This window comes from Anomalospiza imberbis, chromosome 6 (genome assembly GCF_031753505.1).
Source record: "Anomalospiza imberbis isolate Cuckoo-Finch-1a 21T00152 chromosome 6, ASM3175350v1, whole genome shotgun sequence".
Lineage (NCBI taxonomy): Eukaryota > Metazoa > Chordata > Aves > Passeriformes > Viduidae > Anomalospiza > Anomalospiza imberbis.
In genome coordinates, this window is record NC_089686.1 from 44,195,871 (window position 1) to 44,209,825 (window position 13,955).

The 13,955-nt window shown below is 43.7% G+C and overlaps 1 protein-coding gene across 1 annotated transcript; it reads left to right on the forward strand.

Annotated features, from left to right (window-relative positions):
* Positions 1–147: 147 nt before the first annotated feature.
* LOC137476586 (uncharacterized) lies at positions 148–13,917 on the forward strand. Its single transcript, XM_068194951.1, has 2 exons — positions 148–748; positions 13,791–13,917. The coding sequence occupies exons 1-2, from the start codon at positions 148–150 to the stop codon at positions 13,820–13,822; spliced, it is 633 nt and encodes a 210-aa protein (XP_068051052.1). The 3' UTR covers positions 13,823–13,917.
* Positions 13,918–13,955: the final 38 nt, after the last annotated feature.

The following is a 13,955-nucleotide window of genomic DNA, read 5'->3' on the forward strand; positions in this document are numbered from 1 at the left end:
CCGTGCTGGGGCTCCCATACAGAAGGGGCCAGGACTGGAAGCTCTTGCTGACGCTCACCGGGGCACTGCCCCTGCGCTGCCCTGTAAGGATATCGCTCACCCAATGCCTTGCGCCAGTCAGAGCCCAGGCTCAAAGAGAAAACTCAAATGAAAGACCCTCCAGCCCTGCCCGAGCAAAGGAACCAGGAGGAAGAGCTGTTGCTGTCCTGCGCCTTCCCTTGGAAGCTCCCACACCCCCATCTGCACTTGCTCCAAGATCTCACCCCACTCTTGCAGAGCCCAGGAAAGCAGTTGCCTTGGGCTCACAGAGGGGCCGGGGGAGTTCGAAATCTCAGCTTTCCTTGGCAGTCCCTTCACCACCAAACAGGTGCCCCACGCGCAATCCTCCTCCAAGGAGCACGTTTCCCCCCGCCTCGTTTACAGTCCTGCATCCTCTCCTCGCAGTCCCCGAAGCTCCTTTCCCGCGGACGCTTGCGAGGCCACAAGGACCATATCTCCCGGTTCCTGTCGCAACCCCAGGACCACCACCCCCACGGCCACACTTTCCCGCGGACCTGGCTCCCTGCGTCCCGGCTCCCCGCCGACCGCCCAGCCCAGGCCACCCCACCCCTCCCACGGCACCTCCCCGCCCATCTCCGCTCCGCCTCCGCGGGGCGTGCAGGGGAGCGGCCGCCGTCCCAGCGCTGCTTCCCGAGCGGCCGCCGCGGCACTCGGCCCGGTCACCGCCCGTCGCCGCCGGTCTCTGCAGGTGAGCGGCACGGGGCCCGGGCTCCGGGGGCGGGCAGGGGGCAGCGGCGGCCGCGTGTCCGCCGTGTCCGGCTGATTCACCGCGGGCTGCCGCTCCCCTCCCCCTTCAGCCGGGACGCTCCGCAGCGCGCCGCCGTCCGCCTTCCTTGGGGCTGAGGAAGGGCAGCATCGGGGACAGGCGGACGGGCTCGTTTGGTCCGGTTTTAGCCTAATTATGGTTTTCATGAGGTCGAGCACGAAGTTCCGTAGTGCGTGTGCGCCGGGTGCTGCTTCCTAAGCGGGGCTCGTCCTTGCCGGAGAAAAGGGTGGAAACGCAGGGAAGGGTGGTGGGCGCGGTGCTGGCGGGCGCTGGAGAGTCCGGGAAAGGCGCGGTGTCCTTGGCACCGTGCTTGCGATTTGCCCCGGTGTGAGGGATAGTGCCTTAGTGCTGCAGACAAGGGCGGGGATGGGGGCAAGGAGCGGTGTGACACAGGTACACGGGGAGATTCGCTGAATCTGTGCCGCTGCCGAAACAAAGGTGACACTGGTGACCCGCAGCTTCGTGGGTTTGACTCGTAGCCGGGAGGAGTTTCGCGTCTGTGGAAGTGTGCATGCGGCGTGGCATCGGTGGTGGGTTTTGAAGCGCGGAAAGGAATTTATTGTCTGTGTGTATGAGAGAGAGACTAGTCTGTATGTCCGTGTGATTCCAGCCTGTAAACCCTAGAAAAACCGCAGTGACTACAAACTGCTGGAACTACAGACACAGGAAATGTATCTTGTTCAAGGCGTGACAGGTTTACTGCATGAGAATGCTAATTAAGACTTCTTGTAAAAAGGTAGACCAAGATTCTCGCAGCATTGCGGGATTACATTTTCTCGCTTCATATTCCCACAGCTTTGGTCTTTGCTCTACGTTCTCTGGTTTAAAATAGAAAACTGAACATAAAATATTACTTGGGCTGTGATCCAGTTATAATAGATGTGTACTAGTGTTGATGAAACTGTAACAGGAAGCACCTTTTTTGGAAAGAGAAAAGTGCAAAGTGGGACCAAGACAAACGTCTCATTCTTCCTCTTAACCTGGCAGTTTGTCAGCACTAAGAGGACAATCTGCAGTCTGAAGGAAATTACAGTACAGAAAACTGCTCATTTCCTTTTCACGTGTGTGTGTAGGGGAGTAGCACTGAAAATGGAGATCTAATCCCTTCGTTCTTCTTTCATTATGTTTCCCCGAGCGTCCGATGTGTTCAGTTTCCAGATCTGCTAATTCCTTTATGCTTTTTCGGACCATCAGGACTGGATGCTACCTGAACCAAGTGTTGTGGGCTTCCGTGGTAACTAGCAGGTTCTTTTCCTCTTGTGAGCATATCGATAAAAACGAATGACTGCCAGTTTACAGTAGCACAGGTGGTGTTGTGTGGATCTTTGTTAGCCCAGCAAATGTAACTTCACATGGTTACACGGGTATCGGGCTCTGTCACAGCCGTGACTCACTTTGACAGTTAAGTTGATCTGAGCGCTTTGTAAAATTTTGGGGTGTTTCAGCCTTGATTGAAGAGCCGCTTCCTGGAAGCAAATCGCTATTCCTTGTTCAAGAAAAGCGTAACCTTGAACTACTGAGGCTTCTCAGCGCTGAGAACCGGACTAGAAACCGCTCAGCTGCAGGCGCTGAGCACACCCTTTCCCCCCTGCTCGCTGAGAGGTGCGCTTGGCTTCTTTCATCGCTTGCGGTGCTTTTCTCTGGGAACTTTTGTTTGGCAGCGCCCTCCTGGCGCGCGTGGAAAGGCCTGGAGCGGCCGGGGACGCGCGGGCGGCGCGGGGCGGGGCCGCGGCGGCGCGACCTTTCACCCACTTCTGGCAGCGGTCACGTGAGCGCGCCCGGCGGGGGCGCGCCCGCAGCCGGGGCCGGCCCGCTCCGCTCCGCGCTGGGAGCGGCGGGAGCATGGAGCCGGAGCATGGAGCCAGAGCCAGAGCCAGCGCCAGCCAGGGGGTCCCGAGCCCCGCGCAGCGCGGGCACCGTGCGGATCCCAAGTCTTCTCTCAAAAGTCTGGGGTGAAAGGCGACTTGAGCAAATGTTTGTACTAAAAAGACAAGCAAATGACACCCCCTCCCCGCCAAAAAAATCCACTAATAAAACCCCAGCCGGTCAACAAAACTCCTAAACTATGTATTTATTTTTTTTTTTACATTCCAAACCCATTGTCTTTGCCGTGCAGCATGCTTGTGTCATAGTCCTGAACTCCACGTTTGGAAAAACACGATCCAAAGACTGAACCTTCTTTCTTCAGGTCTGGGTTAACTTTAGTGTAAATGTCAATTTAAATATTTTTGCAAATCTTTGGAACCGGTTCTTCAGTCTTAGAGCCTCATGCAAGCTGAAAGACCTTATTGAAGTCTTTCAGCCTTGTGCAGTAAATGGTCATTGAACTACTTTGAGAGCAATTAACTCAGTTTACTTTCTCATCACCACACTTTGTTGTCCACCTTCCAGCATCTCTTAAGTCCTAAAATGTGACATCTTTCTTGTCTTGTAAAAGTCCTGTCACTCCAGAAACATTTGTTGTCATAGGGAAGATAATAATTCTTTACTGCAGGAGCACAGAAGCTCATTAAGTTCAAAGAGAGAGAGAAGGTTTCAACTTGTATATTCTAAATGCCTGGGTATGTATTTTGTAGCAGTTAAAAAGAAATACCCAGCTCTAGAGCCTAGTTTTTATGAGGTGGGGGAGGTTTCTGCACGGTATGATAACTGCACAGTGTTTTAGCAGAGCATGCTTCTCTCTTAGATTATTCCGGATTTCTAGAAGGTCAGAGGATGTAGCTTGCTGGGATGTGGACAATATAACATGTATTGCAGTAGAGGCTAGAATTATCTAAGAGGCCTAGGAACAATATAGTATGTCCTGTATAAGGAAAAAAAAAACCACCTAGAAATAGTCCAACAATTGTAAAAGTTTCTGTTTTGATTTTGGAGAATGTTGGTGGTTTGCATTAGTTGGGGTTTTGGAGGGGTTGGTTGTTTATTGATTGAGGCGTACATTTTGGAACCATCTTCTACAGGAGCATGCTATTGGGAACAGGATAGATATCATATGATCCAGAAACTGTAGGGATTAATATTCCTTAGGGTTAGCCTAGTAATTAATTAACAGATTGTTTCCAAATCTCCTCTGCTTTGCCTGTTTCCAAATCAGGTGAGAAGACAACTTACTAGGTTAGAAGCCACTAATTGTGGCTTTTTTCCTTGAAGTGTGGGTGAAAACAGTCTGCACTCTGAGAAACCTTGATGGCATCTGTGTGGAGTCTAATGGGTGTTTAAAGACTGCAGACAAACACTTGGTTAGATGTCTTAAACTGAATACTGAGCCTAACATTGGAGTCTGGCCCCTGAAATGAACTTGCTTGTCACAGAAGCTGGCAGTCACTACTGGACCCTTCCGAAATAAGTGAGTGGGGAGCACATGAACTTTCTGTCACTCCACAGTTCCTCACCATCTTGGACATGCTCAGTGTAAACAGTGTCATTCAGTGTAATGGAAAATAGTGTTTCAGAACCACTGTCTGTGACTATTTTCTCCATTGGCATTAGTTTTTCTGAAATGGTTCCAATCTGATCCAGCCCCTCTGAGCAGTTGAAAGCAGTGTGTGAATCAAAGCTCACACTGTTTTTCTTGACTTTCTGTTTGAGAGCTACAGCTGAGCGATTGCCATTGCTGCAGTGTAGTGTCTGGTAGGAGCATTGGAATGAGTCTGCCTCGTGCTGTGTCCCAACTTACTCAGGACCCCAGGGGCATTGAGCTTCTGGGATAGAAGGCTTGTGTGTGGCAAACAAATCTCAAGCCTACTTTTAAGGAAGACAGATGCTGGGGTATGTTTATGTTACATTCATTGGCCTCTTTGGCATTATCTCTTTCCATCCATATAGACCTGCTGCTCCAGTTTACCACCAAGGAAGAGGATAAGAAAATTGGCCCAAGATTCCAAGAGAGATATCTGCAGAGGGTAATGAATATTCTCACCCACAGGTGATCTTGGAAAACTGCTGCGGTCAGGATGTAAGCTGTCTGTGGGGCTGCAAGTTATGAAGACTTAGCTGTTCTGATTTCAAACTCTCCCCAGTGGGTGAGGTTTGCTGTGGGTCCCAGTGTTGCTGTAGCTGGGCAGATACATGTATTCAGTTCTCTGCCTTGGCTTGAGCCACACCATTTGTTCTTCTCTTAGTTGTGAGAAATCCTTAAAGACATTTGCAATTCCAAGAGACCGCACCTGTCAGGTGTAGGTGAGGGTGGGAAGGATTGGAGCCAGTGATTAGCAATAATCAAAGATGAGAACTTGTCCCAACTTAAGTGTCATGAGAACACTTGTCAGGCTTATTTTGTTTTCATCAGTGCTATGTTAATTCAGCATTTAAAGGATAGTGATTCTTTGGTTTCTGTTTTATTTATATGCCATAGTCATTAGGTTCACCTGAGAAGCCTTGAGTGAACTTAATCCTTGTGGCTAATTTTTGCACAGATACGATTTGGCTTCACTCCTCTCATATTTCTCTTAAAGATTTTGTGTCTGTAAAATACGATTAGTCATTGTAAGATAGCTGAGTTATTGGTAAGACTTGAAAGCAGCAAGTATCTGTGTCATCCTGTATACTGAAGCATGATTAGCCATTATTGAAGGTTAGTAGGCAAAGAAGCAGTTTAGAAATAGAAATCCTCAAGCGAATCACTGTGTCTCGTTAATCTTTATAGTAAGTTCAGAAGTGAGCACCTTGTGGAATGTCACATGAGCTAAGTAAAACTCAGTAAACTGCTCTTTTTGAGGCTTTGGTATCTTGATAACTTTTTGCATAAGTGCAGTATACGGGAAGGTGCTATTACCTAAGGGAGTATCAAAGAAACAGATATGAGAGACCAGTCTTTTTGTTCATGTGTTTCAATGTTTCATCTGCACATTTTGTACTGTTTACTGAAGATTCTATAGAACAAGACCTGACTTTCCTTTGAAAGGCATAGAACTCTAGACTAATTTGCTGTTTGTTTGAATTTCTCTTAAACTGAATGCTTTTTCTATAGCTTTAATTTTGTTCAACTATGCATCAAAGGAGCACCACATGCACACACGTGAAAGCATTTTTGGCATCCTTTTGGCATTCCCTGGTTAGCTGCATTACCTTATCAATCCTCTTGCCGTAGTGCAGAAATTTGGCATGTATGTGAGTGACTGCTCCCCACCACTATCTGACCCAAGAGTGGATGGGACCTTGAGTTACTGAGTCAGTGCTGGATGCTGCTGTTTAGTGTATACTTCAGTGCCTGAAATTATTTTATTTAGAGCAAACCATATTAAAAACCTTGATATACTTTACTGAAGTCACATCCGATTTATTGCTGTTAATACAGTTATTTTTAATTTGATAGGAGCAGTCATAGTTTTCTCTAGATAGGTGTATATACATGTAACCTTGAATTTCAAGCTTAATTTTTCATTAGGAGCTTGTACAGCTTCCCACCATATCACTGCAAAATATGGGGCACTCAAAGTCAGCTCTGGAAATCTACCTGCTGCCTTAAAACTGGCAGACTTTCAGTGGGCAAGGTAGTGGTGTTTAAAATACCAATATGCATTTGAAAACCTTGTGTAATGGTACTTTGGTGCTTTTCAGTGAAGGCAAAGTTACTGAAGCAACGTTGAAAAACTGAGATGAATCATTTTCTAAAGGGCTCATTCTTCAAAGTCCAGCTTCTTTTATCCTCCAAACTACTAGCATATTTTTGTCAGTTGCAGAAAACTTGCTCTTTTCGAATATTTGGCTGCTACAATCCATTTGAATTTCAAGGTATGCTGTTCATTTAAAGCAATTGAAGCACAAGATTTCTTGTTCAGGCCTTAGTGCTCTGTAAGTTTATTTTTTGCAGCAGATATCTTATGAAAACTACATTAAATTTCTTAAAGCATCTTTGCAGGTTTGATAGTTCAAGCCATTAATCCTCTTACTGGCTGTTCCCTGGACTCTCTCCAGTAGTTTCATTTCTCTCATTGGGGAGCCCAGAATTGCACAGAGTTTTTGAGATGGGGCCTCACCAGCACTGAGTAGAAGGGCAGAGTCACTTCTCTCAGCCTGGTGGTAACAGTGCTCCTAATGTCCCCAGGATTCTGTTAGCATCCTCCGCAGCCTCGCTGCAAGGGCACCTTCCTGCCTCATGTGCCACTTGCTGAGCTTTGCTTTCCAGCCAGTCAGTCTCTGGTTTGTGGGCTTAGCCCTCCCCATGTGCAGGACTTTGCTCTTCTTATTGAACTTCACAAGGTTTCAGCCTGCCTGTTGCTCCAGCCTGTCACGGTCCATGTGGATGGCAGTGAAAACCTTTAATTTATCAGCCACTGCTCCCAGTTTCAGTCCCTGTACTTGTGAATCCATTGGCAGTTTCAATTTGGACATTTTTATCCTCTGGTGGGTGGGGGTTTTTGTTGGTTTTATTTTTTTTTAATTTTTTTTTCTTTTTCATCCACTTCTGGGATGACTGTCCGGGTCAGTTGAAGTGTAGCAGGTGGCAAAGTGTGGAAACAAACGGACAGGCTAGGAAGTTATTTGAGGATGTTGGCACAGGCACTGTTGTGCTTCACTGTGTATCATTTCATTGCAAGCACACTGCCTAGGCAAAGTCAGCTGCCACGGTTTCGTCTGAATACTTTGTGTAGGTGGTTCTGAAGGCTTGGACTGACAGGACCATCAATAACAGAAATCCAAGTGAAATGTTTAATAATGCATGAGGAGACTGGATAAACATCTCAGTGTTTGGATTTCTCTTTCTTTTGATTTAATGCCTGGTATGAAATCAACAGATTTGAGCATACAGAGTTCTTTAGTGATCTGTGTAAAACAAAATACATTCATAGTTTTGGCTTTCTGGGAGATAGAAAATGCAAATTTCCATAGTAATGGCTTACACAGCTGAGAGAAAATACTTGGTCACCATCTCAGCACAAACACAGTGCTGCTGTTCAAGTGTTTAAATACTGGCTTTAATTTCATTAGGTCTGTCCTCAGACTCTTAAAATTCAGTGACCTACCCTAAAGTGTCAAAATATGTTATCACTAAACATACAAAATAAATCTTTTGGGTGTCTATTTTCTTTTAAAAGCTGTAGCAAGCTCACCTCCTGAAGGGAGATGATGTGTGAACAACAAAATACTGGATAAATTTCTTCAATATTTTCAATATTTAAAGAGGTTTCAGACTTAAAGTATTTTACAATAACTTTTGGGAACTCCAGAATTATTTTCTAGTTTTCTGTGGCTGCTTTTAACATTCAAACAGTAACTCTTACTGATTTGCATGTTAATAGAAATAGATTCCCTCCCCCTCGCTTTTCTCTTTTAATTAAACTGGTTTGGGGTCAGACTAAGACTTTATGGTACTTGCTTGGTTTTCCAAAACCATTCTTTATTCAAGGTGTCTAGCTTTAAATGGAAATTTTAATATAGTTTTAAGTATGTACTAATTAAAATTGGGTTTAATCTACTTTCACCTGATATTTTTGTCCACTTCCCATCTTGAAAGCTTCCTTAAACAATGTCATTTTAAATAGTTTAGTGTCATGCTTTTCTCCTCACCAGTCGCTATTGGAAACCAGAGAGCCAAGCTAAAATTTGAACTTGTAAGTTTATTATAAGAAACAAATGAAGAATTCTGCAGGGTCAAGTTTCTGTTGTGGTTTGTTGTTTTTTTGTTTTTTTGTGTTTTTTTTTTGTTTTTTTGTTTTTTTTTTTTTTTTTTTTTTTTTTTTTACTTCCAAGCTTGCCTAGTAGGAACTTGGCAGGAATCAGAAGACAAAGATTTTGTCATGAAATGCTTCTCATTGCTTGATTGGTGGTGCCTTGTATCTGCCCGAAGTTTTCAGGGTTTCTGGGTAATTTTGAATTCAGAAATGCTAGGTTACAGGTAATTCTGCTTTCAGAACTGCCATCCTACCTGTAATGCTGCAAGTTTACCCACCAGCTATGAACACTGTGACTTGGGTGCCAAGGATGTCTGTCTGAGAGCTCTGACAATATCAAACCTGTGTGTGGTGGTACCTAGCCATGTTCTCAGAGAAACTATATGCAGCAGCCATTGCTTTTTGTAGAAAACTGTCCATTTTTGATTATCCAAGTAGAATAATTGGAGAGAATTGTTTTGTGAGCTTGGTTTGGTTACTGACATTCCTATGCCCTGCATATAAAAGCTAATCTATAAATAGGTGTCAGAGACCTGTGAGGAGAAGCTCAAACTAAATTATAAATTATCAATGTACCTTGAAAGTGAGAGTCATAGAATGAAGTCTTTCATCAAGGTCTTCAGTTTTCCTGTGAATTTGTTAATTTCCTTTGTAGGAAAAGGAGCTATCGGTGTGAAAACTGTGTTTAAGTAATATGTGTCTTTTCGTTACATGTTTAGAATCCTAAGGAGAAAGGACAGGGGGTTTTCTATTCAAGAGGAAGAGGAAATGGGGAAAAAAAGTGAATTGCATGAGCCAAGCAATGAATAGGAAGCAAGGGACATCCTCTTAAAGCCTAGGAATTTCATTTGTTGTGAGGTATAGGTGTGACCTTATTCTCTTTAGCACTATCACTTTATCCATGTAAAGTGTATGAAATGTGCAGAAAGATAAAAAGATTCATACTCAATAGCGTTTCCAGGAGTAAGTGCTTCAAGAATTAATACCTTGTTTTGTGCAGCGTGCTGCATTGCAATTAGCTTTTGTATCATGGCTTGCTGCTTTTTAAAATGCACATAGCAGTTCTTTTGCTGTGCTTCAGGGAGACATTGCCAACCTCTGCTAACTTCTTGCATGCCTGACTTAAATGGAAGCATCCTGCATCAGATTTTCCAGAGCTGAAGCCCTTATCTCCTCCTGTGATTGTAGGAACATAGAAGCCCAACACTGACTGTTCAGTGTCTGCAACCTGAAGTCATAAGGTCTGTGGGTTAAACCTCAGTCTTGGTGGTGTAAATGTCCTGAAACTGCAGAAATAACAGTGTGGGGATGCTTTTTGCATGGTAGATGTAGCAGCATAGTTTTGCAGACCATCAGCAGTATGTTCTTGACTTAAAAGTGACATCTAGCCTAGCAGTGCTTGTTTATAAAAATGAGGAGAAAATTGTGCTTAGTTTAGTTTGGCTCAAGCAGAGGTATGAAAAAGGAAGAGGAGAAACATCTGCAACTGTTACAGCATGTTTGAATTTAAATAAAACCAGATAAGAGCCAGGAACAGGCAGCTTTCTTCTTTAAATAAAAGGAAAAAAAACTCACAAACAATCAATAAAGCAAATTTTAAGGGGCAAGTGTGTGTTTTTTTAAGGTACATTAATTTTATAAGAGAAAACTGAAAGGAATGAAAACAGCCATTTCAGATTAGTTGTAGAAATCATTGTGCTGAGGTTTGTTTCCTCCTTTGAGTAAGACTCTGCCAAGCTGCTGGGAAGGTCAAAAGCTGTTGTTGGTGGCTCTCTGTTGGGAGCGAGGTTAATGAGTGTATGCTGTGCAGAAATATGCTGCAGCCCAAGTGCCCGCAGTTAGAAGACGCTGCTGTAGCCGTGCTGGCTGAGTGATTGATGTGGGTGCTGCCGGAGGAGCAGTGGCGAGTCAAGTTTAAAAGTCCAAGGCTCCGCCTGTGCCCTTTCCCCTAGTTTGCTGGCGAGCACGTGGCAGCGCAGGAATGCAGCGAGGGGAAGTGTTCCGCGGCTCGTGACTAAACGGGCCTTTAAGGAGGAAAACAAGTGTTCAGAGAAGCGGCCTTCGGGAAGCCTTTGTGTTCCGCCATCATAATTCAGGGCAGTTTTAAAGGCTTACGGTTTTCTTGAGTAAAGGAAAAGGATATGAAAAGAAACAAGCCGTTTCATTGTTTCACCTCTTAACGTCAAGCAGTACAGTCCTAGAACTGTATTTGTTTTCAGGGCTCGTTTGTTTTATTCAGGATTAATTCTTGCTGGATTTTTTTTTTTTTCATTTGGGAATAAGGAATATTTTCCTTAATGAAGCTTATTTATTTTTATGAGAATGCTAAATTTTAATTCATTAAAATGTCAGGTTGACTGTTAATGCTTGACGCTAATTAGAATATTTTTCTGCCTTGGACAGTAAAAAAAAGCATGTGCTTAAAAACGAAAGGGTTCCTGAAATTCTTTCCATTCAGAAACAAAGAGGAGGTTAATTACAAATTTCCAGGCTGAGAAGTCACAGAGAAGTTGAAGAGTAAGGGAAACTAGCTGATCTTGTACTTAAGACACTGGCATTCCCAAATACAGAATTCCATGAGTCAACTGAGCAGAACCTGTTGGCCCTTCTTGAGACAAATCCAAGCGCCTCATTCTCTGTATGCAAATATGGTCGAGTTCTTTGTATGTGTTTTTAGGGTTTTATCATCCCACTCTTAATAGTGCCACTAAACATATGATAAATTCTTGACTTTGAAAGCTTTTGCAAACCCTTTTGAGTTCAGGTTATACCCTGTATTACTGCTGCCTCTGCCTGCTTTATTGCTCTCTTTCAGCTGGTGATGAACAATTTAAATGAATGAATGGACAGCTGACTTTGACTTCCTCATACTTGCCTACAGCAGAGCCCGTATAAGTAGTTGTTAGTGACAGAGTCGTTAAGTACTACAAATTGTAGTTGTTACTCGGGCACAAAGGGCTTGTGTTAAAGCTTTGAAAACTGGTGTTCAAAGCTAGTTTGTATTCTTCTAATTTATTCTTCTTTGTTATTCTAATCAGACACTACACACACAGAAATCAATTGCTTACTATCTGTAGGATACTGTGAGCTTCAGGTGCCTTGATTCACCCAGCATCCAGCTTCTAAAACCTGAGCAGTGGCTGATGGATTTGCGAGACCTGGGAATTACCATTAGGCACTGTAGCAGTAGTTGTATTGCAGAGGTGGATCACTGTAGGCTGGTCCAGGAACAGGCACATTAAATATTGCAAAGAATCCATGCCTGTTGGTCAACAACCTTAATAGATGATGTGCAACAGCACTTACGTCATTCGTATCTGCCGAGCATTCCTTCTCTTTCCATATTATGTATTTTTTTCCTAAGCCTACTGTTATTGCTGCATTCCAAGTGCCTGGCTGTCTGCTTGTACACCCTGGCACCCATTCTTTGTGTTTCAGATGACTTTGATTAAGTATTTACAGACTAGCGGAGCAGCACTCTGGTCATAATGAACTGCTTTTGAAATGCCCGTCTAAATTACACTGGTTAGTCCTCATGTGCTGTTCAACAGGGGATGAGAGTCTACCAGAATTTAATTACTAGCTTTAGGTTTGCAAACAAAATGTGAATTTTAGCTTTTAGGATTTAAAAAGGGTAAAGTAGTTGTACTTTTTTTTATTTTGCTTACATAGAAATGCCAGTGCAACCTTGGTATTGATAATGTGTTTTTTACCAGTGAAAATCTCAATCTAAAACTTGACCTTGAATCCTGACCTACAGATGGGGTAATAAATTCCACTACTATTTAGTCATACTTCTAGGAAGATATTGTTTTTGGGGCTATGCATGAAAGTTTTGGTAAAGTAATAAATTAAGTTGGACGAGAGACTGAATTTGGAATCATGATGGTCTCCTCAGGAATACATAATTTTGACCATTTCAATGTTATACATAGATTCTGTCTGCAAAAATCTACTTTCTAATTGTAAGTGCTCAAAATCATTTGTCTGAATCAATAATTAGTAGGAGTAACTTCGAGGATGTTTGTGTATAAATGCTAGTTACAGGAACTAAGAAAAGCTATGGAATTACCAACAAGTTTAACAATGACAAGTGCCAGATTCTGCATTTGTGTTGGGGCAACCCTGGATGTGTGCTCAGACTGGGCAATGAGAGGCTGTAGAGCAGTGCTGTGGAAAGGCCCCTGGGGGTCCTGGTCTGTGAGAAGCTGGATCTGAGTCTGCAGTGCCCTGGCAGCCAGGAGGGCCAACCCTGTCCTGGGGACATCAGGCACAGCCGGGCAAGGGAGGGGATTGTCCTCTCTGCTCTGCACTGGGACAGCCTCACCTCGAGTGCTGGGCAGTTTTGGGTGCCACAAGAAGATAAAATACATAAAGCTCCTAGAGTCCAGAGGACTATGAGGATGATGAAGGGTCTGGAGGGGAGAGACCATATAAGGAGCAGCTGAGGTCACTCACTCTGCTGAGCCTGAAGAAGAGGGGGCTGAGGGAAGTCCTTGTTGCAGTTACGACTTCCTTGTGAGGGAAAGAGAAGAGGCAGGCACTGATCTCTTCTCTCTGGTGACCAGTGAATGGTCGAGGAATGGCCTGAAGCTGAGTTGGGGAAGTTTAGGTTAGATATTTGGAAAAGGTTTTTCACCCAGAGGATGGTTGAGCGCTGGAAGAGGGTCCCAAAGGAAGTGCTGGCAGCCCCAGACCTGACAGAATTCAAGAGGTCTTTGCACAACACTCTCAGGCACATGGTGAGATTCTTGAGGCTACATTGGGTTTACATTTCTGTTTTAACTTCCAGTGGTTTTGGTTTGAGTCTTTTGTGGCTGCTCAGTATAATTGTCTTCTGTCTGTATTGATATGGTTGTTGATATTTGTTTGGGCAGTTATACTGAGCTGCAAATCCACGAAATTTCATCATAGTTTCAGATTTCTTTGGGGAGGTAATTTTTCTGACAGTTGTAATTTGGTTTCCTCAATTCTGCATAGTTTTGATTTTTGCAGTTATTTGCCAGTCACAGCACAGAGCCACGGGGACTATAGTCTCTTATTACTTTGAGTAATCATATTGAAATTAGGATATGAAAAAAATTCTGGGAGAAGATATGGCCAGAAGCAGCTTTGCTTTTCTAGCTGAGGTGAAAACTTTAGATACCTTTTATTTCAAATAAAACATTTTCTGAATCTTCTTTGGAATGTAAGATGCTCTGTATCTGTGATATGATTTTCTAAATGTTTTGGCTTTCACTTTCTGTTCTGCTCTGATTTTTTTTAATGTATTGCATATATAGGTGATACACAGCTGTCTGTGATGCTGCCAAAATGCCTGAGTTACACGAGTGTTTTGTTTCCATTTGCAGCTGTTTTAGTTAAAAGAGGTGCCTTAAATTAACCTTCAGAACACTCAGACTGAAGTACAAGCAGAGCCTGTAAGGAAAAGGCAAGTACTATATATAAATTTTTCATACTTGGAAATCTTTGCCAAAATCATGGCAAAGATTTGCCATATCTTGCTAGAAATGGAC

Bases quoted from the DNA above. Each gene is read 5' to 3' on its own strand.
- LOC137476586 (XM_068194951.1), top strand. From the start codon at position 148: ATGAAAGACCCTCCAGCCCTGCCCGAGCAAAGGAACCAGGAGGAAGAG. The intron at 749-13,790 runs GTGAGCGGCACG...TTCCATTTGCAG, and splicing joins GTCGCCGCCGGTCTCTGCAG to CTGTTTTAGTTAAAAGAGGT.